Genomic DNA, 25,690 nt, shown 5'->3' with positions numbered 1-25,690 from the left:
AACAATCCTGCTTATTCCTCCCTCTCTCCTCATGCCATGCTCTGTTTCTGTGTGTTGTAGATCCTGTCTCAGGCTGTGGAGTGAATTTTCTGATTTGAGTTTGGTTATTCAGAGTGGTCTTGAAAGGCCATGGATAAAGGAAAGATGGTCAAAGGCTTTTGAACAATATGTTTGTTTCTATTAAAATGATCCTAAACCCTGAGATTTCACACCAAAAAATCCTGGGTTTGGACACCAGTGTGTGCTGGTCAGTGTGGGCAGGGGGACTGGCCTGGCTGGGGTCACTTTGTCCTGGTGTCAGATCTTGGCTTGGTTCCAAAGCAGCTTTTGGGGATTTTAGAGGGTGATTTTTCAATCCAGTACTGCAGGAAGTGTTTGAGGTGTCTCCTCAGTGTCCTGATCTCACCTGGGCCCTTCATTGCTCATACACAGCATTCCATGGAATCCCAGAATGGTTTGGGCAGGAAGAGACCTTAAACCCACCCAGTGCCACCCCTGCCAGGGCAGGGACACCTCCCACTGTCCCAGGTGCTCCAAGCCCCAATGTCCAGCCTGGCCTTGGCACTGCCAGGGATCCAGGGGCAGCCACAGCTGCTCTGGCAATTCCAGCCCAGCCCCTCCCCACCCTGCCAGGAACAATTCCCAATTCCCAATCTCCCATCCATCCCTGCCCTCTGGCACTGGGAGCCATTCCCTGGGTCCTGTCCCTCCATGCCTTGTCCCCAGTCCCTCTGCAGCTCTCCTGGAGCCCCTCCAGGCCCTGCCGGGGGCTCTGAGCTCTGCCTGGAGCCTTCTCCTCTCCAGGGGAGCATTCCCAGCTCTCCCAGCCTGGAGAGGAGAATCCCTGCAGAGGTTATCCTCGTGCTGGGATCTCCCATCTCGGGTGTGGCTGTTGGTCTGTGGTGCTTTGGGTCTGATCAAGAAACAGGAATTAGGGACTGTCCTTTCTCCTGGGCCCCTCGTGGTGCTTGTGCCCTGCCCCAGGAGCTCCCTGGGGTGCAGCCAGGCTGTCCCTGGGCCTGTGCCAGGGCAGAAGCAGCTCAGGCTGGCATGGAACAGCAGCTTCTGGCTGGAGGAAAGGGAGTTCTGAGCTCTGATCAAGGCAAAGCACTGGGATGGGGCCTTAGGAAATTGGGATTGCTGCTCCTTGGAGTCTTTCAGGCCTGCCTGGACAAAGCCCTAAGAAACCTGGTGACAATTCATGGTTTGAGCAGGAGCTTGGCTCAGACACCCCTGAGGCTCCTGGCACCCCCAAGGACTCCCAGTCCTTGGTCTGCCCTCCCAGCTTCCCTGCATGTGGGAGTGCAGAGGAAGCCCCAGCAGGGCTTGGGGCAAGGGGTTGTGCAGATCCTCTTGTTCCAGGCTCATCCAGCACTGCCTCTGTTCCAGCAGCTTTGCTGCCCAGGAAATTGCCCTTTGGGGGTTTCTCAGAGTGAGAGGCAGCAGGCAGCTGCCATGTGGAAGGAATGTTCCTCTCCTGGATCTGTGGCCCCTGTGACTGTCACTGCAGGCCCAGGTGCCCTTCTGCAGCTGGCATCACAAATCTGTGCTCCCCCTGCTCCTCCCTGGGCTGTCCCTGCTCTCTGCCTGCCATGGGAGCAGCCTGGGGACTCCTGCCAGTCCTCCTGTCACCCTGGAGGTCTGGTTGTGGGGCCATTGTGGGGTTGTAGGAGCAGCACATGGTCCTGCTGTGTTTTCTTTGGAGATAAAAGAGAACATCCCCCTGAATGGAGATGAGTGGCCTCAGCTGAATGTTCAGGCCAGAACACCGTGCTGGAGGAGCTCACACAGGTTCACCCTTGTGACAGCTGTGCCTGGGGTGGCCCTGGCTGCAAAGGGATTCAGATAAATCCTGCTTGAGTTCTCACTGCTGACAGGGTGTAGCTGATGGCTCATGGCTCAAAACCATCTCCCTTCAGAGCCAGCCTGGGGATGTTTCTGTCTTGTGCTTCTCTCTGCACCTCCTGATGTGAGCTTTGCTAATCAATACTAATTCCTGCAGCCAGGACCTGTTCGGGGCAGGTTCTTCCCCTCCTCCCCTGGAGCATTCAGGAATGTTCTCAGTGTTCCTCTGTGGAAGAAGCTCCTTTTTGTTTCCTGCCTCCCAAGCATCCCACATGGAGCCAAACACCTACTCCAGCAATTTTCTTCCAGCCAGTTGCACATATGATCTGGTCAGGAGGAAGATGTGGGATTTTGGCAGGGACATGTGCTTGCAGCATCTGCCTGCTCAGGCCTTGCCTGGATGATTTATATTTTTGGTTCCCAGCTGCTTCACACACTGCATGTGAAACATTCCCCCCTGGAATTTTCCAAAGGCAGAAATCTGCTCTAAAACCACTGTTTTACACACAGCTTTGCATTGGATACTCATTAAACAGAATCCTGCAGTAATTTGGGTACAAAAGGACCTTAAAGCCCCTCTCACTGCACCTGCCTGCCATGGGCAGGGACATCTTCCATAGTCCAGGTTGCTGCAAGCCCCATCCAGCCTGGATGGTGCCAACCTGTCTGTGTCAGATGGGGTTTGTTCCCTCTAAAGAGCAGGGCTATCAGTAATTTTATGGCAGGTTATTTTCTTCAGGATAATTTGTATTAGGAAGCATTAGTATTTTCCAGAATCTTACTGAAATGGGGGAGTCTCTGAGGGGTTGTTTCTGCTCCAGCTGTTCCCAGCTGTGCCGGCTCTGGGCTCTTGTCCTCTGCTTTTCAAAGGTTTTTTCTTCTCCATGTTGCTGTTCTTCAGCCTTTCCTGCCTCATCCCTTCATCCATTAAAAACTCCACATGCAACCACAGCAGTGTTCCATCCACGTCTGCTTTTCTGTGCAGCTTTTTTCCTTCACACAGGGATGCAGCAGGATTATTTATCCTGTTCCTGTGTGAAGACCAGACACCTTTATTTTCATCCTGCAGCTTCTATTCTGTTGTGGGAATATTTGCTCAGTGACCAAGCTGCAACAGATAATTGTGTGATTTACAATTTCAACATGTTTCCATGTGCTGCTAATCCAAACACAGGAGAAAATCCAGAGTGAAACAGTCTGGAACCAGAGTGTGAATTCCACTTCCCCATTCGTTTTGGTGCTGGTTCTGACATGGCACCAGTGAAAGAGATCTGCTGGTGTTTCCTGGCCAGAGATGGGTGTTTGGGGGGTCAGTGTTGGAATGCCTGCCCTGAGCTGTGGAGGAGCTGAGGGACACGGCTGTGGCTGTTGTGTTGCAGATACCTGGCCTACAGGAACTTCATGATCGACACGTACCGGCTGAACCCGCAGGAGTACCTGACCAGCACTGCCTGCAGGAGGAACCTCACCGGGGACGTCTGTGCTGTCATGAGGTGACAGCCTGCCCTCTGGGGCCTTTGGGGACCTTTGGGGCCTGGGCCTTTGGGGACTGCAGCTTCTGGGCATTTCCAGGCAGCAGCAGCATCGTGGAATAACTGAGGGTGGAAGAGCCCTCCAAAGACTGAGCCCAGCCTGTGCCCTATCCCCAGCAGAGCACTGAGTGCCACATCCAGGCCTTCCTTGGACACCTCTAGGTCACCTCTCTGGGCAACCCTAACCCTGAGCCCCCTTTCCATGGGGAAATTCCTGCTGTGCCCACCCTGAGCTGCCCTGGCCCAGCCTGAGGCCGTTCCCTCTGGTCCTGTCCCTGTTCCCTGGAGCAGAGCCCGACCCCCCCGGCTGTGCCCTCCTGGCAGGAGCTGTGCAGAGCCACAAGGGCCCCTGAGCCTCCTTTGCTCCAGGCTGAGCCCCTGCCCAGCTCCCTCAGGGATTCTGCAGCCCCTGCCCAGCTCCATTCCCTGGACACACTCCAGCCCCTCAGGGTCTTTCTTTGGGGCCCAGAACTGGACACAGTCAGGCTTTGTTTTATCCATCACACTGCAGTGCCCTCAGGTGTGCACAGAGCTCCTGCTCTGGGATTTGTTTTGCTCTTTGGGATTTAGGAAGGACTAGAGGAGCTCCTGGGTCTGGATTTGATCCAGCAACATCAGCTCTGTCCTTCGTCCCCTCCCACACGAAGCACGAGCAAACCTTTGGTGGCAAAGGCTGGATTTGTGTTGTTTTCACAGGGTCCACGCCTTCCTGGAGCAGTGGGGGCTCATCAATTACCAGGTGGACCCCGAGAGCCGCCCCATGGCCATGGGGCCTCCCCCGACCCCCCACTTCAACGTGCTGGCTGACACCCCCTCGGGGCTGATGCCGCTGCACATCCGCACCCCGCAGGTGAGCCTGGGCTGGGGCTGGGGCTGGGGCTGCCCTGCCAGCCAGGGCCCTGCCCGGCTGGGGAGTGTCCCCTGACAGCTGGGGAAGTGTCCCCTGACAGCTGGGGAAGTGTCCCCCTTGCTGGGCAGTTGGGGGAAGATGTCCCTTGCTGGGCAGCTGGGAAATGTCCCCTGTCTGACAGCTGGGAAGATGTCCCCCTTCCTGTCTGAGCAGCTGGGGGAGTGTCCCCTGTCTGACAGCTGGGGAAAGTGTCCCCCTTGGTTCCCACCTGGGGGAAGTGTCCCCTTTGCTGGGCGGCTGGGGAAGATGTTCCTTGCTGGGCAGCTGGAGAATGTTCCTTGTCTGACAGCTGAGAAATGTCCCTTGCTGCCCAAGCAGCTGGGAAATGTTCCTTGTCTGACAACTAGGAAGTGTCCCCTTGCTGCCTGAGCAGCTGAGGGAAATGTCCCCTTGCTGGACATCTGGCGAAATGTCCCCTTCCTGCCTGAGCAGCTGGGGGAAATGTCCCCCTTGCTGGGCAGCTGGGGAAAAAACCCTAACCCCCTTACTGAGCAGCTGGGAAATGTCCCCTTGCTGAGAGCTGGGCCCAGCATCTGGGGCAGTTCTATGCAGAACCACTCACACGTTGCTCAGACATTGTTTTAGTGTCTTGGGCTTGTGTTCAGCTTCTCTGTTCCATCCATGTTGGTCTGAAAACATTGGGTAGCTTTCAATTGCTGTCCCTCTCCCCTGTAACATTTGTTCCCAGGTTCCAGCTGCCCAGCAAATGCTGAGCTTCCCTGAGAAAAACAAGGAGAAGCCAACTGACCTGCAGAACTTTGGCCTTCGCACAGACATCTACTCCAAAAAGACTCTGGCCAAGGCAAGTGTCCCATCCAGCTCTCCGTGAGCTTCCTTGTCCCTCAGGTGTCCCCCACTCTGTCCCTGAGGTGACTTGTGTTGCTCCTCCACTCCTGGTTTGGATGTTTCCCATCCCTGTGCAGGACACTAGGGTGGGAGGTTGTGCTGGAATTCTGATTTCATGGCAATAAAGCCATGGACAGCTTCCCAGAGCACTCCACACAGTCAGCCCCAGATGCCAAGCTCACTGTGTCCCTGCATGTCCTGCTGGAATGGCTCAGCATCAGCAAACCACCCAAGGATTTGGGACACAGGGAGCTTCCAGCAGGATCTCTGCCTCTCCTGGTTCCCAGGCTGACACACAGGGACCCCAGTGCCCACTGGTTGGGTGTCCTGGGGCCATTGCAGGGGGTGTTTGGGCACTGTCATTGCAGTGTCACACAGGATAATGAAACTTGGGGGGCATCATTGCAGTGGTGTGTTGATTCCACAGCCTGCTGCTTTTCCCTGCTCCCTGTGTGTCCCTGGAGGTGCTCTGGGAGTGCCAGGGTCCCTCAGCACAGCCTCCAGTGGGAATTGGGACTCTCCAGAGCTGGGTAGTGCCCTCATGGGTGGCATCAGGCTAATTCCATGCCATTGGTTCATTGTCCTCAGAGGTCACCGTTTAAACCTAAAAAATAACTATTTAAGCACTATTTACCACTTCAGACCGTCCTTTAAAACCCCCCCCCAAACCCAAACCTGTTCTCGAGGTATTTTTATAAGGCTGGTTCCATCTCACATTTCATGGATTGACTTTTTCACTTGTTAGGGGAGGTGTAAATACTCTCCAAATTGATAAATCTGTTGCTGGTTGTGGGCTCTGGCTCTGTTTACAGGGGCTGTGAACTGGAGCAGGTTCACAGTTGGCAGACTGCCCTGTTTGGTTTCTGTGTGCTGGAGCTTTTGGCTGTGGAGAGCAGCAGTTGGGTGACTCACATTGATTAATGAGCTGTTTGAAATGCATCTGGAGATAACATTTATTATCCTAAATAGCCTCTTCCTCTCAGTCTAGCACGGAGCCATCCAGTGGGGCTGATGTTCCTGGGGAGCAGGTCCTGAGCTGCTTTTGTGCTGGGTCAGGGTGTCACAGGAGGGGAAGCTCCACCATGAATTTGGAACTTTTATCCAGTCTGAGCAGTTTACCATGAGGTGTGGGTTTGGGAGCAGCAGCCCTTGAAGCAGATGATCCTGCTGGACTTACTCTGCCTTCTCACATAGCTCATCCCCCTGTACAGAGTTGTTATTTCTTTACTGAATGACTGATGAACTTGGAGATAAATTAACTTATTTTGGACCAGCCCACCCTGCCTCCATCTCTCAGAGGGGTTTATTATTCAGGAAAACCCTCTCTGCTGTGTGTGCAGGCACAGATCACTGGGAGAGGAGGGTGCAGATCCCTTTGCTTTAGCTCAGAAGGCGTGGTGGAAGTTGGGGTGTGTAAACCCAGCTGTGCCTTCACTGAGGAGTAAATCATGGACCCCTGAATGGAGTGACCAGCTGGAGGGGGGAGGTTTGAGTGGATCAAATCACAGCTTCTTCTCCTTTCATCTTCAGTGTTTTCTTCTACAAGGTTTTGTGACAGAAGTACTGTGTTTCACCTTTTCATTTTTTCCCCTCCTGTCTTTTGTAGAGTAAAGGTGCAAGTGCTGGCAGAGAATGGACAGAGCAGGAGACACTGCTGCTGTTAGAGGTGAGTTCATGAGGCCATGCCAAAGGGTAGGAAACCAAGCCAGGAGGGGTAGGTCAGGCTTTAAAAATCCACATGTGCATTTTCCAGAGTTAGATGACAATTGCCATCATGGCTACAGGAGTGTTGCTACCAAAAAGAGATGGCAGGAGCATCTCTGTGAGAGAGGGGCTGCCTGTGTCTGGGGTTTGCTTCTAACTTGGACCTGCAAGCCAGAATGAAGCATTTAACGATTTTGCATTAGTCAAGAACAGGTTTTGCAGTGCAGAGAGGTGCTTTCATTCAGCAGGACTCACTGACAGTGTGAAATGATGTCACCAATTCAAATAGTGGTAAATAATTCAGGTAAAGGTTTGCCTGGCCCTCAGATAAATACTTGGAAGTTTTGATTTCCAAGCTATGCCATAGCTCAGGGAAACAGCTCATTTTGGAAGCTGAAGTGGTTGGGAAACAGTTGAGGCCACGGAGAAGGGAAGTTCTTTGGTAGCTCCTTCATCCCATCTGTCTCCTCCTTGTTTTCCTGTAGCTCAACTTGGGGTGTTCTTTGAGCTTTTTCTGGAAGTCTACCAAAAAAAAAATCCTGAGATGACTCCATGAGGTGCCTTATGGTGCAGACTGGTGTCCCCAGGTGGCTTCAAGTGAAGCTCTGGAGCACATGGGGATGGGTGGATCTCTGGAGCTGCAGTGGGGCTGGGACCCTCCGAGGAGCTGCAGAGGGGTCTGAGCTCTCACATCAGGGCAGTTTCTCTCTGCTTCAGCAGAAGAACAATCTCAGTGCCCTGAAATAATTTAAAGTGCTTCCACTTCCTGCAAAGAAAATATCTTCTCCCCAGCTCTGCTTTCACAGGAACATTTTCCTGATGTAGAGGCTGCATGGCTGATTTCTTTCTTTTAAAGTAATTCAGACTTCTGAGAATTTCAGTTTGGGGCTCTGTTTTTGTTGGGTTTTATTTGCAGAGCTCAGAGCAAACTGCAATTGCCTGGTTGTTTCAGCTTTTTTGTCTTCCCATGTGTCAATAAACCCATTGAAAAGTTAATTTCCTGGGGAAAAGCCTGGAGGATGGACCTGTGTCAGTGCCAAATGAGCAGCTGTGATTCAGTCTTCACACATATGGAGTGTGGTCATCAAACAGCCAAAATCTCCCCTTTTCTCCTATTTATTTTAGGTTGATATTCACTGTTTAGCCAATACTTTTCTATTGGCACATGGAAAAATTTTGCTTATAGGGTGTAAACAGCTGTTTTCCATGGCATTCTTGTAAGGAGAAACAAGGCTAATGCCTTGATATACTGACTTCTTTCATTTTTTTATTTATTTAAATATATTATTTAAATATTTAATATTAATAGTACTGTTACTTAAAATTCATTGGTTTGTATGTTTTTAGCTTATGGTCATACACTGCATGCTATAGCCCAGTGAAATAATCCAGTGACATATTCTGTGTTTAAAACAAACCAAAACCCCCCTAAATCTTGAGATTGCAATTCTGTTTAATGAGTTTAAATTAATAATGGTTTTGTTCCTCCTTTTTCATGGACTTGCTCCATGAATAAATCAGTAAAGAGTATATCAGTTCAAGCATAAGTAATTCAGCTGTAACAAGCCAGCTCAGTCCAATTAAATCCTCAGGGTAGCTTTGGGCAGATAGATAGGCAGCGAAGTTCCAAATAATAAATCGTATCTGAAATATAATTATTGGCCTTCTGCCTGTTGACTGAATAATTTGGGGGAGGAAATAGAGTTTTCCTCCCCAAAGCAGCCTCCCTGCACAGCCCTGTCCGTGTCCCCACGGCTCAGGCAGAGTTAAATGCATTTTCAGCTATTTTTAGGGAGGACATTTATTGCGAGCGAGGGTTTGTCTGGCAGGAAAACAACAGACGGGGAAGGAGGAGGAGCAGAAAGCAGAAATTTGGGGGTTGAGAAGCTGAGCTGATCTCGTGTGCCAGTGGGGTTAAAAATGGAGATGGGGACTGAGAGCCCAGAGGTGAAATTAGGGAAAGGGAAATAAGGGCTGAGCAGAGAATAAATATCTGCTGAGCTGAGCAGTCTGTCCTCTGCTCAAACCCTTGGGAGGTCCCAGGGCAGGAGAAGGGCTCAGCAGGGCTTGGGGATGGTGATTCCCAGTGGGGAGCAGGCTGGCCAATGCAGCCTGTCCCAGGTCATTCCCAAGCCCAGGGCTCTCCCTGGAGCTCTCCCAAGCCCTGCTGGTGCTGCTCGGGGTCTTCAGCAGCTCCTGGGTGTTCTCCCCACCCAGCTGGGCATTCCCAGCTGCTGGGAGGGAAGGAGCAGGGAGCCAGAGGCTTTCTGGAGATGTGCTGGGGGTTTCCTGCTCCCACCCAAGTTAAGCACTGAGACCTGGCTGGGAGAGAGGAACTTCAGCCAGGTTTCAGCTTAAATCACTCTGGGAAGTGCTGCCCACTGAGGCAGCTTGGGCATGTCCCTCCAGTTTGATCCATGTTGGATCTCTGCTGCTGTTGGATTGAATTATTTGTCCTTGTAGCCAGTTTACTTCCACATCTTTGCAAACAGGAGCATTTTTGCAAACATTTTCCTGACCTCAGCTGACCCTCTTGCAGCCACAGTGTGCCTGAGGGCCCCGTGAAGGCTGATATTCTGTCCTTGAGGAATTCTCAGAGCTTCTGTTTTAACTGAGCAAATACTAAAACACTTCAGAGCTGCTCTGAAGACAGCAGTGTGTTTGGAAGGGACCTTAGAGCCCATCCCACTCCACCCCTGCCAATTTCCACTATCCCAGGTAGCTCCAAGCCCCCTTCAGCCTGGTCCTGGTATTCCATAGACGTTGGTGTGTATTGTGGGCCCTTCCCAGATGGAGGAACTCTGAGCACCAGGCTGGTGGCTCACTTGGGATCTTCCTCTTGTCCCTGGGAAGTGCTGAAACCCCCAGCACAGAATGTTGTGTCCCTGTGTGCTCTGCTCTCCCACCTTGGGCGTGTTCTCCTCGGGACCTCTGGCAGATCCAGCTCCAAGCTCTCCCTCCTTGCTCTGAGAGTTCAGTCAGTCTGGAAGGTTGAGATTTCTGGGAGTTCTCAGCCTTGTGGGAGAGATTTACTTGGGAAAACTCATTTTCACACTGAACATCTTTTGCCAGAAACTCAAATGGTTTTTTGCCTTTTCTGGGTGACTGCACCATGAATCCTTTCAGAAATGTGAAAGTTAATGGTTCAGAATATGTCAGTATTTATTTTATACTGTCCAGATACTGCACTAAAACAATTTTCAAGGAAAAAAATGTCTTTTTAAGGAGTAATAATTTATTAGGCTGTGACTTAGAGGATTTTACAGGATTAATGTGTTGGTTTTTCAGGAACTAGTGCAGTGCCTTCAGTAGCTCATTGCTGTTAAATTGTTTTAAGACTTTTCTTGAGGAAGTTTAAAAATTACTGAAATTCAGGATTATGTCTTTGATATGATCTGCAAGTTCTTACTTTATGAGATGCCTTATCTAGCCAGTACTGATTTGTTAGCCCTGATTTTAACAGAAATCACACTGTGCACAGCTCCTGCAGAGCTGGTCTCTCCTGGCTTCAGGGTGTGGGATAGATTTCCTTCTTTTCCACTGGTCTATTGGTTTGATGCTTTTCCACTTCCATAGCATCTGTTGGATCTAAAGGCTGGATTTCACCATCACAGCCAGGCCACATTTAGAAATAGAAACAGAGAAATAAATCCTGTTCCTGCCCCAAAGAGCTTCCTGTGTTCAGACAGGGAACAAGAGTCCTTGCAGGCGGTGCTGGGAATTAAAGGAATGAGAGAGGAATGAGACTTGGTAGGAAAGGCAGGTTTAGTTCTCTCTGGAAGCAAAATGGAAAAACACCTACTGTGCAAGTATTAGTAAATCCCAAGTCCTCTGACAATTCTTTCTGATACAGTAACAGCATCCACTCCTGTGATGATCCCTGTGGCTTCAATGTCACTGATACCCCAGGGAAATTCTCATATTTCTTACGCAGATAATTTTGATGCCAGAAAAAAACCCATTTTTAGTAGTTGTCTGATCCCCATTTACTGCTCCATCCCACAATAACCAGTATGGATAATCCTTCTGCCCACAGCAGCGTTGCTTTCCCCGAGTAGCCGCCGCTTTTGCCTTTTGCAGGCCCTGGAGATGTACAAGGACGACTGGAACAAGGTGTCGGAGCACGTGGGCAGCCGCACGCAGGACGAGTGCATCCTGCACTTCCTGCGCCTGCCCATCGAGGATCCCTACCTGGAGAACTCGGACGCCTCGCTGGGCCCCCTGGCCTACCAGCCCGTGCCCTTCAGCCAGTCGGGCAACCCCGTCATGAGCACCGTGGCCTTCCTGGCCTCCGTGGTGGATCCACGTGTGGCCTCGGCCGCCGCCAAGGCCGCCCTTGGTACGGCACAGCCCCCTTTGCCCCTGAGCCCCTTTGTCTCACATCCCTTGCCCCATGTCCCTCGCCCCTTGCCCCATGTCCCTCGCCCCTTTGCGTCACGTCCCTCGCCTCACGTCCCTCGCCCCTTTGTCACATCCCTCGCCTCATGGCCTTCGCCATGTGCCCCACATCCCTTGCCGCACGTCCCTCGCCCCTTGCCCCACGTCCCTCGCCCCTTGCCCCACGTCCCTCGCCCCTTTGCGTCACGTCCCTCGCCCCTTTGCGTCACGTCCCTCGCCCCTTTGCGTCACGTCCCTCGCCCCTTTGCGTCACGTCCCTCGCCTCACATCCCTCGCCCCTTGCCCCACATCCCTCGCCCCTTTGTCACATCCCTCGCCTCATGGCCTTTGCCATGTGCCCCACGTCCCTCGCCCCTTGCCCCACGTCCCTCGCCCCTTGCCCTACATCCCTTGCCCCTTTGCGTCACGTCCCTCGCCTCATGGCCCTCGCCACGTGCCTCACGTCCCTTGCCTCACATCCCTTGCCCCACGTCCCTTGCCCCTTTGTCACATCCCTCGCCTCATGGCCCTTGCCTCATGCCCCACGTCCCTCGCCTCACATCCCTTGCCCCGCATCCCTCGCTGCTTGCCCCACATCCCTCACCACCTGCATTGTCCCTCTTGCCTCACACCCCCCACCCTGTGTGTGCCTGCCCCTCCAGCCATGGGGGTGCAGAGTCCTCAGTGAGCAGTAAAACACAGAAGTTGGGGGTACAGGTTCTGTAGGAGAAGCTCTGCTCCCCCCAGGTTTGTCTTCTGCTTCCCTGAAATCCCGTTTGTAGTCAGGGTGCCCTGGTGAGGCACAGCTGGGGTGTCCTGTCCAGTTCTGGGCTCCTCAGGCCAAGGAGCTGCTGGAGAGGGTCCAGCAGGGGCCACAGAGATGTTCAGGGCTCTGGGGCATCTCTGATGAGCAGGGACTGCAGGAGCTGGGCCTGCTCAGCCTGGAGAGGGGAAAGCTCACAGGGGATCCCATCAATGCACACAAATCTCCCAATCTGTGTGCCAGGAGAAGGTGCCAGACTCTGCTCAGTGGCAGCACCAGGAGCAGTGGCACAAAGCAAAGCACAGCAGCTCCAGCCCAGCAGCAGGAGCAGCCTCTGTCCATGCAGGGCCAGAGCCCTGGAACAGCTGCCCAGGGGGGCTGGAGTCTCCTCTCTGGAGACATCCCAGAGCCACCTGGACACAGCCCAGGGGACCCTGCCCTGGCAGGGGGCTGGCCTGGGTGGCATCCAGACCCTCCCAGCCCAAGCACTCTGTGTGAAGTTGGAGTGGCTCCAGAAGGCCACTGAGAGCCCAGGAATGGCTGATGTTGCCTTCTGCCCTCACTGCTCCTGATGTGTTTGCAGCTGGTGGTTGGTGTTCCTCTGAGCACTGTCACCAGAGCAGCTCTGGGGAAATTCAGTGTGGATCTTGAAGTTTTCCTGTTTTATCTGTGTGAAATTATTTGCCAGAGATCCTAGAATTGCCAGACTGGACTGAGTTGGAAGGGGCCTTAAAGGGACCTCCTGTTCCACCTCATGAGCAGGGACATCTTTTACTAGAAGGTTCAAGTCTTGAGTGGACACTGGATATGTCCACTTGATAAAATAGTTCCTTTCAATTTTTGCCTTGTTTTTCCACATAAAACACAATTTTATGTAATTGGGAAAACACTCTTTTCTACCACACCTGAAAGACAGAATCAACCACCTCTTATGACAGGAAGGAACTCAGATATTTGAGAATTCCCTTTGTCCCAGAGCTTACCTGCACACCAGTCAGAGAAAATGTGACTTAATTTGCTGCAAAAGCCCCAGAATGTCTCATTTTGTGTGTGGTGTCCCCCAGAGGAGTTCTCCCGGGTCAGAGAGGAGGTGCCCCTGGAGCTGGTGGAGGCCCACGTGAAGAAGGTGCAGGAAGCAGCTCGAGCCTCTGGGAAGGTGGATCCCACCTACGGCCTGGAGAGCAGCTGCATCGCTGGCACGGGCCCTGAGGAGCCTGAGAAGATGGGTGAGTGCTGCATCCCCTGGGGGCATTGTCCCTGAGTCCTGAGAAACCCCAAATTCTCCTCCAAATTCTCCTCCTCCAGGTGGAGATGGAAGTTGTGGGGAGGGAGAAGGGGATGGCTCATTCTGCTCACAGCAGGATTGACTCAGACACTGAACTAAGGATTTTAGGGCTACCTTGAGTTCTAGGAGTTTGTTCTCCTGCTCTCACTGTGTGGAAATGCTGTGGCTTGGGATGCACAGAGTGGGCTGAGCAAAAATACCAGAGCAGGATGTTCCATTGGTTGGGTTTTGGAGAATTCAAGACAAAATGATAGTCATTAAGTTTTTGCAAGAAAGTTGTGCAAGACCTTCAATCTCAGGTGACTACATTTAGTATTAATTATGCTAAAGTAATGCAATTAATTTGTATTAGTAATACAAATCTGCAAATCTGTTGTCTCCTTATGATACTGTGCATTTAGCTACAGTTTTGTTTCTGCCTTTGTGGTGTTAAAGCAAACAGGGGGTTTGGGCAGTGGGTTTTAGGGTGGATCTGGTACTCTGAGTGTGTTGCTCACTGTGTGTGTGAGGCAGCAGCAGAGACATTTCTGATGGAGTGCTGGACTGGCACATGATAATCCAGCCCTGGCTCTGGTTGGGCTGGAATTCTGCTGGGCTTTACCTGTGTGTGTTAACAAGCTCTGGTTTAATTTCTGTGGTGTTCAGCAAATACTCTGCTGCTAAGTCTCTTCTTTGAAACCCTGCCTGGTGTAGATTGGTTCCTGATTGCTCTGGAGTGTCAAAGCAGCTCCCTGGGAAGTGAAGCTGTGTTGCCCCTCTCTGTTGGCCGTGGTGGCTCTCCCCAGCAGGAGGAGCAGACACTGTTTACTCCGTCCCCAGGGCTTTCTCAGGCTTTGCTCTCCTCATTTGGTTACAGATCCACAATCTTGTCACTGCTCCTTTCTCTCAGCCCTGTTGGCTCCTGCTTTGTTCAGCTTATCACAACTGATTTCAGTGCCTGGACGTGAAAAGGCATGTCTGGCTCTGGGTGAAGCTGAGCAGGGTGTGATGGAGCTTGACTGGGAGGCTGGCTTTGGGATGTGCTGCTGCCCTGCAGAGCTGCCCTGCTGTCACCCTGTCCAGGGACACGAGCAAGGTGCCAGATTGTGGGATGGCATCACGAGGGGCTGTGCTTGCTGCTCTTCACTTATCAACTGCTGCCCACAGAGGGCTGCTATTTATAGCTCCTAATGTCCATTGCAAAACTACCCAGTAAATTAGATTGCAAAATGCCATTTAAATCACCAAGATAGTTTTTAATTAGAAAAGAAGCATACAAACCACTCAGCCCTTCTGTCACACATCTCAGTTGTGCACTCAGTGGGACAGACTTGCCGTGAGGCAGCTCGGTGCTTTGGGATGGTGGGCATTGTGTGCTGGAAGGGGAAGAGAAACATCTGGAACATCTGCTGCTGCCTGCTCCTCAGAGCTGACAGCAGGCATTGAAGCTCTACTGGAAGGACAAGCTTTGGGTTTATTTACAAGTCATCTATAAACCAAATCTCCATGTTACTCCATCTGGAGCTGAGTTTAATTTCATAGTTGTTTTAAAATAAGGTCAGCTTAAGCTAAATTTTTCTTCCAGTCTTTGTTCCCCTTAACCATATTCTCCCAGTACAGATGTCACTGTGGGTTGTTAAGGATCATTTCAGTTGGAAAAGCCCTCCAAGGTCACAGAGTCCCAGCTGTGCCTGGTCCCCACCTTGTCCCCAGCCCAGAGCACTCAGTGCCACCTCCAGGCCTTCCTGGGACACCTCCAGGGATTGGGACTCCAAACCTCCCTGGGCAGCCCCTTCCAATTTTAATAACTCTTTCCACAAAGGAATTCCTGCTGATGGGCACCCTGAGCCTCCCCTGGCCCATCCTGAGGCCGTTCCCTCCTGTCCTCAACATGTCCCCCTGTGACACATTTGCTCTTGGACTTTTCCCCGTTTCCAGGCTGCAGGCTGGCCCTTTCTGTGGGCCCAGGCTGGCAGGGGGGTGTGAGGTGCCTGTCAGTGGCTCTGGGGCTCTCAGGGCAGTCCCACCCCAGCAGCTCTGGGTGAGCAGTGAGGGGAGCTGGGCCTGGCCCCGGCGGCGTTAATGCGATTTGTGCCGGGCTGTGACTAATGGAATAAATTAGGGCAGGAGCAGATGGCTCTCCCTGGGGGAGCTGCTCAGCCCGAGTGAACTGGGTCACTCAGCAATCTGTGGTGCCTCCCACCCCCCAGAGCTGGGCACAGGGACCCCCAGTGTCCGTGGCAGAGGGTGTGCCATGGGCTGGGGCTGTGCTTGGGCACTGGGGGATTGTACCCCAGAGCTGGGCAGGGATGGAAACACCTGCTGGGGCTTCCAGATGGGAATGAAAGCCCACTGGCTGTTAGACTAGCATGGAATCAAAGCATATTGGGCTGGGACCTCAGGGATCATCCAGTGCTACCCCTGCCATGGCAGGGACACCTCCCACTGTCCCAGGTGAGCCCTGTCCAGCCTGGCCTTGGGCACTGCCAGGGATCCAGGGGCAGCCACAGCTGCTCTGGGAAATCTGTTCCAGTCCCTCCCCACCCTCCCAGGGAACAGCTCCTTCCCAATATCCAGTCTAACTCTGCCCTCTTTCTCTTCAAAGCCATTGCCTGCGTCCTGTCCCTCCATCCATTCTGTAATGGAATCACAGAATGCTGGTTTTATATTTAAATGCAACCATGGTTGCAATGCAACTATCTGCCTAAGATTCCATACTAGAATTAAAGTTCATTAGCTGATATATTTCAAAAGTAAAATTATATCAAAGCTCCATAATAATTTTAACACTATTTAATATCAGTGAATTATAGTCAATATGGGATGTGAAAAGGGAAAATGACTGGAACAGATTGGAGGAGCTTAAGTTAATACCCAAGAATCTCCTCTTCTAAGTCTTCATTGTTAGGTTTTCTAAGAGCTGGTGATAATTCCTTTTAAGTTGATAAAGTGAGGCTGCAGTGGAGTTAGGAGGAGACTGGAGTGGTTCAGATGCTGTGGTGAGTGTGGTGGGCTCTGTCTCCTGCTTTCATAGGGTCACAGAAAGGTTTGGGTTGGAAGGTCCCTAAAACCCACCCAGTGCCACCCCTGCCATGGCAGGGACACCTTCCCCTGTCCCAGGGTGCTCCCAGCCCTGTCCAGCCTGGCCTGGGCACTGCCAGGGATGCAGGGGCAGCCCCAGCTGCTCTGGGCAATCTGCTCCAAGGTTTTAAAACAGCCCCCCACAAGAAATACCCAGAGCTTTCTGAGCTCTGCCCCAGTGCAGGCTGTGGAAGGAATGACTGGAGCTGCTCTGCAGCTGTGCCAGTGCCAGTGGCGAGGGGAGCAAGGGAGGATTCAGCACTTTGGGCAAAGGAGCAAAGGAGGATCCCCTCTTTGGGCTGGGATTCAGCTCCAGAGAAGGGGAATATCCAGCACACCTGTGGTGATTGATAATTTCTAGGAGGTCTTTGTTGATGTCTTTCCATGGTTAATGACACTGATTTCTCAAGGCAGCCTGTGCAGGGGCTGTGCTGGAGCTATCTGGGCATTTCAGGCCTTACTCCCACAGGGGTTTCCCCTGACACCATCCTGGGGCCTCAGCTGGAGCTGCTCTGTGCCACTGAGTGAGGGACTGTGCTTGATTTCCTGCATCCCATCACCTGCCATCAGTGCCAGGGGAGGGTTCAATTCACCATTTTGGGCATGGGTTTGATTCATTCCCAAACACACACACACTCTAGAAAACCACACACAAGGAGGGCACATATACCCAGTTATCTGAGTCATGTTTGGATGTTTGGCAGGGAGATTCCTCTGCTGCTGTCCAGGGTGAAAACTCTGAGGTGATGGAAGCATTCCTAAACCAGTGGATTCCAGAGTGCCTGGAATATAACAATAATAATATCATGATAATATTATAATAATATTATAATAATATAATATAGCTTTGAGTGTGTCCCGGGGGCTGGGCCCATCTGAATTCTGCTGAATTCTGTGGCTCTCCCAGGAGCTGCTGTGGCTTTTCCAGCTCCCCCACAGCATTCCCAGCTCCCCTGGCTTCCCCTGGAGCCCCCTGTTGCTGAGCCCCCAGGCTGTGTGAGGCAGTGCAGCCCTGATTTATGGTGGGAAATGTCAATGATGGTTTAGATAACAGCATCATTATCATACCCAGGGCTGGGATATTTCCTCAGCTATCGTGGATTTCCTCTCAATTAAATATTCATGTCCCAGCCTGGCTGTGACAGGCTGTGTGTTGCCTCAGTGAGAGCAGAGGAGCCTGGGCTGTCTGGAGGGCATCTTAAACTGTTTGCTGAGCTGGAGCTCAGGCAGGTGACTCCACTGCTGTTTGCAGAGCTGTGTTTGCTCCTCTCACTGCAGCAGAGGTTCCAGAGCTGCTGCTCCTGCATCTCTTTGGTAACACAGGGAGTTCTTAGCAGGGAGATGCTTCACAGGTTTGGTTGTTGACCTAAAGTCCATTTGAGTTCTCTGTGGAGTCACTGGTTTGGGCAGAACTCAGCTCTGAGTTCTTCATGTGTTAGAAAAAAGGGCTCAGTGTTTTTGGAGATAATGTGAAAAACAGAAAATTCCATAGAAACAATACACCTGCTAATTCAGGTGGAAAGAGGGGCTTGGAGAGGTGATGATTCCTCATCTCCCAGTGGATTTTCCCTCTTTAGAGCTGTCCTGGGGTGGCTCACAACCATCTGCTTCTTCCTGACCTAAGAAATGTCCTTTCATTCAGGGAACAGGGACAAGAGGAGAGGGGGCAGCCTCAGGATGTGCCAGGGGAGGCTCAGGGTGGACATCAGCAAGAATTCCTTCATGGAAAGGTTATTAAATATTGGCAGGGGCTGTCCAGGGAGGTTTGGAGTGCCCATCCCTGGAGGTGTCCCAGGAAGGCCTGGGGGTGGCACTCAGTGCTCCAGGCTGGGGACAAGGTGGACATTGGCACAGGGTGGAGTCCATGGTCTCAGGGGTGAATTCCAGCTTTAATGAATCTGGGATTCTGTGATCCCTGATTCCCACATCCTGCAAGGTGCACTATGAACCCTCCTGAAGAGAGTTCAGGAGCATCTTTGGTGCAGGGGAAAGGGATTTCAGGAGCTCTCTCCTTAAAGTCAAGCCTTCCCTCCCCTTTGTTCCAGGCTGATAATTCCTCTGGGGTGTATTTCCAATAAGCTCATTAGATCACAACAGAAAATCAGTGCAGTTGTGGTTGTGTCTGTGCCAGGGCCAGAGGCAATTCTGTCATGGCTGTGCAGGTCAGGCGTGTGTTGGGCTTTGTGTCATCCTTTTCATTTTGGAATTTGGGATTAAGTTTTACCAGACTCTACTGTTTTGAGGAATTCTTCATGGAGAGGGTGTTAAATATCAGAAGGGGCTGCCCAGGGAGGTGGTGGAGTCCCAGAGGTGGCACTCAGTGCTCTGGGCTGGGGACAAGGTGAGGATCAGGCACAGCTTGGACTCCATGGTCCTGAAGGTCTTTTCCAACCTTAATGACCCTGGGATCCTTTGACAGCCTGGGATTTAGAGCCAAAACCTGCTTCCACCCAGGCAAACTCATTTCCCCCAGACTGCCAATGGATAACTGGAGCTGTTGTGCCTTGTCCCGTGGTGTCCCACCCCTGGCACCTGGTGGCACTGGGAGCTGCAGCCACCGTGCTGTCACTGCCTCTTAGGGCTCTGCAGCTGATTCAGGAAAACACTTTTCAAAACCCATTGACCACAACCTGTGTGAAGCTGTCAGCCTCATTTTAACCTCACATGTGCTGCTGCAGCCAGGACCAGAGGAGTGAGTTAAATCAGGATGTTGGAATAATCTTGGTGTCACAGGTCCCTTCCTTCCAGGTGTCCCTGGACATGGGAAGGAAGACCTGGGTTTGGATGGTGTCCATCAGTGTGTCCTGACACCCAGGAGGATCTGAGGGCACTTGAAGATGCTCTGTGTGCTTTTCCTTGAGAAAATCATCTCTGAAGAGTGGCTGGGAAGCAGTTTGTCTTTCTGGGATGTCCTGTTTGTTTGGAGCTCCTACCTGACAGGAGGGGACAGGCTCTGCTCCCAGGGAACAGGGACAGGAGGAAACAGCCTCAGGCTGGGCCAGGGGAGGGACACCAGAAGGAATTTCCCCATGGGAAGGGTGCTCAGGCCTTGGCAGGGGCTGCCCAGGGAGGTTTGGAGTGCCCAGCCCTGCAGGTGTCCCAGGAATGACTGGAGGTGGCACTCAGTCTGTGGCACTCACTTCTGGGCTGGGAGGGCTTTTCCAGCCTCAGGGATCCTGGCATCCTGTGAATTTCTCCACAGCAGCAGCAGCAGCCCCTCAGCAGCTCCCATGGTCCATGGAGGGGTCTCCTGGCCAGAGCAGCTGTGGCTGCCCCTGGATCCCTGCAGTGTCCAAGGCCAGGCTGGGCAGGGCTGGGAGCAGCCCAGGACAGTGGAAGGTGTCCCTGCCATGGTAGGGTGGCAATGGGATGACCTCAATGATCCTCCCCACCCAAAAATGTAAATTTAGATATTTCTATGCAGTATTTTTTTGGTTTGAGTTCCACCAACCTGGGCACACTCAGAGTGTTCTGCACTTTGTCTCCCCTTCTTTGTCTTAAAGGATTGAATCCAGCTTTCTTTGTGAACCCTTCCCTTTCCTGGAGGAATGACACTTTCCAGCCCAGTCTGGAACTCTGCTTCTAGGCTTGAAAGAGCTGTCTGACAAAATCTAATCGAGATTTTCCTTGTGACATTATTGGGTCACTAAATCCTAACTCTGAGATAAAACCTGTGAGGGAGAATGTCCCCAGTCTCCCTAAATTGAATTATGGTGGCAGATAGTTCAGATAAGGGGGTTTATCATCTTAAAATAGGCCAAGAGGAAAACTATTACCCTTCAGTCAGGCATTTTAGTTGGTTTTTCTTATATATGGAAGGGACTTGTGTAAAAATTTCTCTACAGAGCTGTTGCTGTTCAAGAGGAACACTTTGTACCTTGTTTTTCTCAGTGTAGCACACAGGAATTAGCAGGAAAATGAGGATTACTGAAAATGAACCCCCAGCACCAGCTGATGTCTTCAGAAGCTTAGAGATGGATCAGGGCTTGTCACCAGCAGTTCTGCATCACCCCAGTCCAGGATCTAAATAAGCTCCTTTAATGCCTCTATATAAATTGTGAAATCCTTGGCCAGGACCACGAGCTTCCTCTTGTTTCTCCTTGCAGAGCTGTGGAGGAATTAGGATTTCTTTACCTTCTAACCAATCCCACAAACTATTCTAGATTCTAGAACGTTGTGCAGGCACCTCCATGGTGTTTCCATGGCTGGTTGTTATCCCCTGATCTCCAGAACAAGCTGTCATTACAGGAACATTTTAAATCAGTGGTTTATAAAGCAATAAATGAATTGCCACATGGTGCACGGGGATGCACTCCCAGCACTCCTGCCACAAGGTGCACCCATCCAGCACCTGGGACAGAGGCTCCTTAATCATCACCTTTCTTATTCCTTCTTCTGTCCTCATGTTGGTCTCACTTGAACACCAGCTGGGCCCTGTCTGCTCTGGTTTAGGGCTGGGGGGATGGCAGTGCCCCAGGGCAGGGCTGGAGCAGCCTGGGCTGTGGCAGTTCAGTGCTGGCCCTTTGCTGAAGCCACTGGTGGAGAACAGCAGGTTTTAGTTAGCCCAAAATTGACAGGGACTGTGGGGACAATCCTAAAACCCTAAAACCCTCCCTGTTTGTTTCTCAGATGGAGCTGAGGAAGAGAAGATGGAAACAGAGGCAGAGGGGCAGCCAGCAGAGAAGGTGAGTTTGGGGCTGCTGGCAGGAGGCTCCTGGCACTTCAATCCTGAATCCAGGAGTTTAATGGTGCCTGTGACACACACAGGTGACAGCTGTGACAGTGTGTGTCCCCACAGGGACAGATCCCAGCCTCCACTGAGCTCCAGCTCAGCACTGGAGTGTGGAGTGACAGCAGTGAGGCAGCAGGGGGGGTTCTGGAAGGATTGGGAACAGGGGATGCTGTGGGAGCTGGGATTGCAGCTGCACCAGGGGGGCACCCTCACCTGGGGGCTCTGGGCAGCTCCTGGGCCAGGGCTCTGGGCACATACCTGCCCCAGGGCTCTCAGGACACTCTCAGTTATTTCACTGCCATTTCTGGCTGAGGGGCCTCCAGCTGAGCTGCTCTAGGAGAATCCTCCCCACAGGAATTGTGGCCTGGCCCTTGGGCATGGGTGTGTTTGTGATGCTGGGGGTGATCCACCCTGCCCTTAAAGATCACTAATTATCATTATCCTTCAACCTGTTGATCATGACCCCAAGAACACGCTTGTGGCTTTTTCATAAGCTGTGTCCACAGACAGGCACCTCAAACTGCAGTGGGTGTTTCAGACATGAGCTGGGATTAAACCAGGAATTCCAGGATACCAGTTTAGTTACTGCTAAATTACTCTAAATTTAAATTATTACTATTTTATTTGCTTGTGTATTAATATAATTATGTTTAATATATATTCTAATAAAATAATTATTTTAATTCTATATGTAGATTAAATTTTTAAAATTTTGTTTATTTATTATTTAATTCCTGCTACATTCCTGACAAATAAATGGTGATGGTTTTTTCTGGAGTCTGCAGCAACAGGAGATATTTCTTGTTGCCTCCTCCAGCAGATGAGGAGTTCAGACTAACCTGGGGCTGATCAGCCTTGGGGCTATTTCCCACTCTGTTTTCAGGCAGTTCTGCCACCCTGATCAACAGGGACATTGGGGAAGAGATAAGTGGGGAAGACTCACTCAGGGCTTGGAAATCTGCATATTCCCAGACATCCCAGTTCAGGAGTTTTTGTGCCCACAGAGTAACCCAGCTTGGCCTGGGTCACTGGACTTGGTCCAGTTTACATTTACATTTATTCACATTTTGGGTTGGTCTGTCAAATTTGGCTCAGGCAGCAGCCACCCTTTAAAATGTAACCTTTCCACTGTGGTAAGGAATTCATTGGAAGCCATAGCCAGAGTTAACAGTGAGTACCTTGTCTCCCTGCCCCTGTCCCCCAGTGCCATGCAGAGTTAACAGTGAGTATCTCCTCTCCCTTCCCCTGTCCCCCAGTGCCATACAGAGTTAACAGTGAGTGTCTCCTCTCCCTGTCCCTGTCCCCCAGTGCCATGCAGAGTTAACAGTGAGTGTCTCCTCTCCCTGTCACTGTCCCCCAGTGCCATGCAGAGTTAACAGTGAGTGTCTCCTCTCCCTGTCACTGTCCCCCAGTGCCATGCAGAGTTAACAGTGAGTGTCTCCTCTCCCTGCCCCTGTCCCCCAGTGCCATACAGAGTTAACAGTGAGTGTCTCCTCTCCTGCCCCTGTCCCCCAGTGCCATACAGAGTTAACAGTGAGTGTCTCCTCTCCCTGTCACTGTCCCCCAGTGCCATACAGAGTTAACAGTGAGTGTCTCCTCTCCCTGCCCCTGTCCCCCAGTGCCATACAGAGTTAACAGTGAGTGTCTCCTCTCCCTGTCACTGTCCCCCAGTGCCATACAGAGTTAACAGTGAGTACCTTGTCTCCCTGCCCCTGTCCCCCCAGTGCCATACAGAGTTAACAGTGAGTGTCTCCTCTCCCTGCCCCTGTCCCCCCAGTGCCATACAGAGTTAACAGTGAGTATCTCCTCTCCCTGCCCCTGTCCCCCAGTGGCATACAGAGTTAACAGTGAGTGTCTCCTCTCCTGCCCCTGTCCCCCAGTGCCATGCAGAGTTAACAGTGAGTGTCTCCTCTCCCTGCCCCTGTCCCCCAGTGCCATGCAGAGTTAACAGTATCTCCTCTCCCTGCCCCTGTCCCACCCTCCCCTCAGGTGGAGAGCAAAGCTGAGAGTGAGCCTGAGGAAGGGGAGAAGGTTCCGGAAGGGGAGAGCGAGCGGAACGTGGACAAGGAGCCCGAGAGCGAAGGGGCTGCAGAGCCCAAGACAGGTGAGGAGAGCTGCCCCTGCTCAGCTCCTCCCCAGCCCAGCTGGGAGTGTTCCCCTGGGCTGCTCTGTGCTCACAGAGGCTCCACTGAGCCTCCCTGCAGAGCTCGGGCACCAAATCCCTCCCTGAGCTCCCCAGCCCTGGGCATGCAGGAGGAGCTGCAGCCCCCAAGTGCCTGTGGGTCATAGAAAGGAGGGGGTTTGCCCAGATTCCACAACATTTGATCACTTTGGATGCAAGGAAATAGAACTGCTGGAGGTGTTAAAGGTTGGAGCAGCCTGGGACAGTGGGAGGTGTCCCTGCCCATGGCAGGGGTGGCACTGGATGGGCTTTAAGGCTCCTTCCAACCCAACCACTCTGGGATTCTCTGCTCATTTCTCCTATTGGAAGTTAATATTTCAGCTCAGCTTCCCAGGGAAGTGATGCAGAGCCTGGATTTTGGCAGGCTGAGGAGTAACAACATCTACATAAAACCTTATTCTTTTTGCCATTTCCCCTGTGCCTCATAAAATCATGGAATGGTTTGGGTTGGAAGGGACTGTAAGGATCATCCAGTGCCACCCCTGCCATGGCAGGGACACCTTCCACTGTGCCAGGCTGCTCCAGCCCTGCCCAGCCTGGCCTGGGACACTTCAGGGATGGGAATGGATATATTGCTTTTTTCCTGCAATCCAAGATTCAGGATTTTAGCTCCATGTAGAATAAGGAGTTGCTTGGATTTGATGGAGTTGATGTGGAAATGAGGAGGGGAGCTGCAGGTGCTGAACTGAGAGGATGGAAATGAAAATCATTTAAAGTTGTCCCATTTGTTGGATCAGATCCTCTCAAACTGGGGTTCCCCTGTCAGCATTTGGATGGGGAGCAGTGCTGGGACTGGGGATGAGTTAATTAGTGCCTGGCTAATGAGTGTGGTGCATCCTGGGAACACGTGTAACAGCCTGGGCTGGGTGTCTTGCAGAGGAAAAGGAGGCAGAGGAGAACAAGGAGAACGTTGATGGCAGCAAGGACAAAGAAGCTGAGGCTGGGAAGAAGAAAGTGGAGCACGAGATCTCGGAAGGAAACGTGGCCACAGCTGCAGCTGCTGCCCTGGCCTCTGCTGCCACCAAAGCCAAGGTTGGTGCTGTGCCAGCAGCCTGAGCCTGCCTGCCAGGGACAGCAGAGCTGGCCTGGAGTGCTCCTGGCTCCCAGAGCTGGGGGCTCGCCCTCTGATCCCTGACACCTCACAGGAGCACCAGTGCTGCCTGCATTTCTCCTGCCTGAGCCCCTGGGGGAGTTAATGAACAGCGTTAATTAAGCAGCTCCTTGGTGATTATGAGCTGGCTGAGCATCCCTAAGGAGTAGCCCCAAAGTGTGTGTGTGACTTCTTGGCAAGGCTGGGGGATCTGGGTGGTGCTGGGGGGCACAAACCCCCTGATGGCCTCTCCTGCTGCCCCAGGGCTCCACTCCAACCCCTGGGCTCTGCCTGGGGCAGACACAGAGGGATGTTCACGCCTGGCACTGCAGCTTTCAGACACCTTAACGTTCCTGTGTTTTGCTAGCAGCACGTTGGTGTGTCCCCTTAGGTCCTGTTTGTGTGTGGTCTCTAATGAGCTGTGTTGAATCAGCTTTTCTTTACCCTGTAATTAGTAATTGCACGCCGTCTTGCCTTTCCTTTTGCAGGAACCACACTGCTTTCATTGCTTCTAGAGTATCTTTCTCAAATCTGTTTTCTCTTTACAAATTTCTCTGGATTCAAGTTTTAATTTGGGTTTTTGTAATCGCTCTTGGATTCAGTATCACATTGCACCTGCTTTATAAAACCAAGAGCAAGGCTTGGGTGTTTATCCCTGGTGGATTTCCATGGATAGAGTGAGGTGTTGTGTGTTCTATTAACTTTTCCACTCTGATCTTTGACTCTTTAACTTCAGACTTTTTCCCCAGCTGCATCCCCCAGAGTGAGCTGGTGGGTGATGTCCTGTGCACTCCCTCCTGCAGAACCCAGGAGATGGAGGGTGTTTCAGTTCTTACCTTTCAAACCAGGCTCTGAAATCCCACATGGCAGACAATTCCCTGTCCATTAAAATCCCAAATTGCAGCAAAGCTTAGGTTCAGTATTTTGGTGAAGTGCAGAGCCCAGAGTGGCTCTCAGTTCATCAGACTCACAGATATCCTCAGCCAAGGTGGACAAACCTGTATCTGTGTGAGGAGACATGAGGTTTAATCTGTGTTTTATGGAAGGCCACTTGCTCCAGGATGAGCTGCTGCTCCATTTTTCTGGAGATGAGGAGTTGGAGGGAGCAGGGGCCTGGCTGATGGCACTTTTCATTATGGCAGTAATAATGTTCTGGAAGAGCTTCAGCTTCCCATTGCAGGGAATAATGTATTGTAATTAGGAGGCTGACACTTCAGATACAATTCAGGTTCAGCAGGGATTTCTCTTCCCACTGCCTTAAAAAGCCAGACAATATTAGAGCTTTGGGTGGTCTGTGTCTGAGGGAGTAATTAAACTCTTCATCATAAACTCTGGCCCTGCTTATGTGAAAAGCTGTTTTCCTT

At 51.8% G+C, this 25,690-nt stretch overlaps 1 protein-coding gene across 1 annotated transcript in view; it reads left to right on the top strand.

The window, feature by feature from the left end:
- The window catches only part of SMARCC1 (SWI/SNF related BAF chromatin remodeling complex subunit C1), a 69,254-nt gene that overhangs the window by 25,323 nt on the left and 18,241 nt on the right, over positions 1 to 25,690 (top strand). The window contains exons 16-24 of the mRNA XM_054628775.2: positions 3,225 to 3,338; positions 4,074 to 4,227; positions 4,976 to 5,089; positions 6,740 to 6,799; positions 10,918 to 11,176; positions 13,042 to 13,203; positions 20,952 to 21,007; positions 23,044 to 23,158; positions 24,114 to 24,268. Of these exons, the coding sequence (XP_054484750.2) occupies positions 3,225 to 3,338; positions 4,074 to 4,227; positions 4,976 to 5,089; positions 6,740 to 6,799; positions 10,918 to 11,176; positions 13,042 to 13,203; positions 20,952 to 21,007; positions 23,044 to 23,158; positions 24,114 to 24,268 (1,189 nt within the window). The remainder of the gene's footprint in view (positions 1 to 3,224; positions 3,339 to 4,073; positions 4,228 to 4,975; positions 5,090 to 6,739; positions 6,800 to 10,917; positions 11,177 to 13,041; positions 13,204 to 20,951; positions 21,008 to 23,043; positions 23,159 to 24,113; positions 24,269 to 25,690) is intronic.

Source organism: Agelaius phoeniceus, chromosome 1 (genome assembly GCF_051311805.1).
Source record: "Agelaius phoeniceus isolate bAgePho1 chromosome 1, bAgePho1.hap1, whole genome shotgun sequence".
In the NCBI taxonomy this organism is placed as follows: Eukaryota; Metazoa; Chordata; class Aves; order Passeriformes; family Icteridae; genus Agelaius; species Agelaius phoeniceus.
Note: the sequence above shows the minus strand (reverse complement) of the source record. Positions and strands in the feature narration are given on the sequence as shown.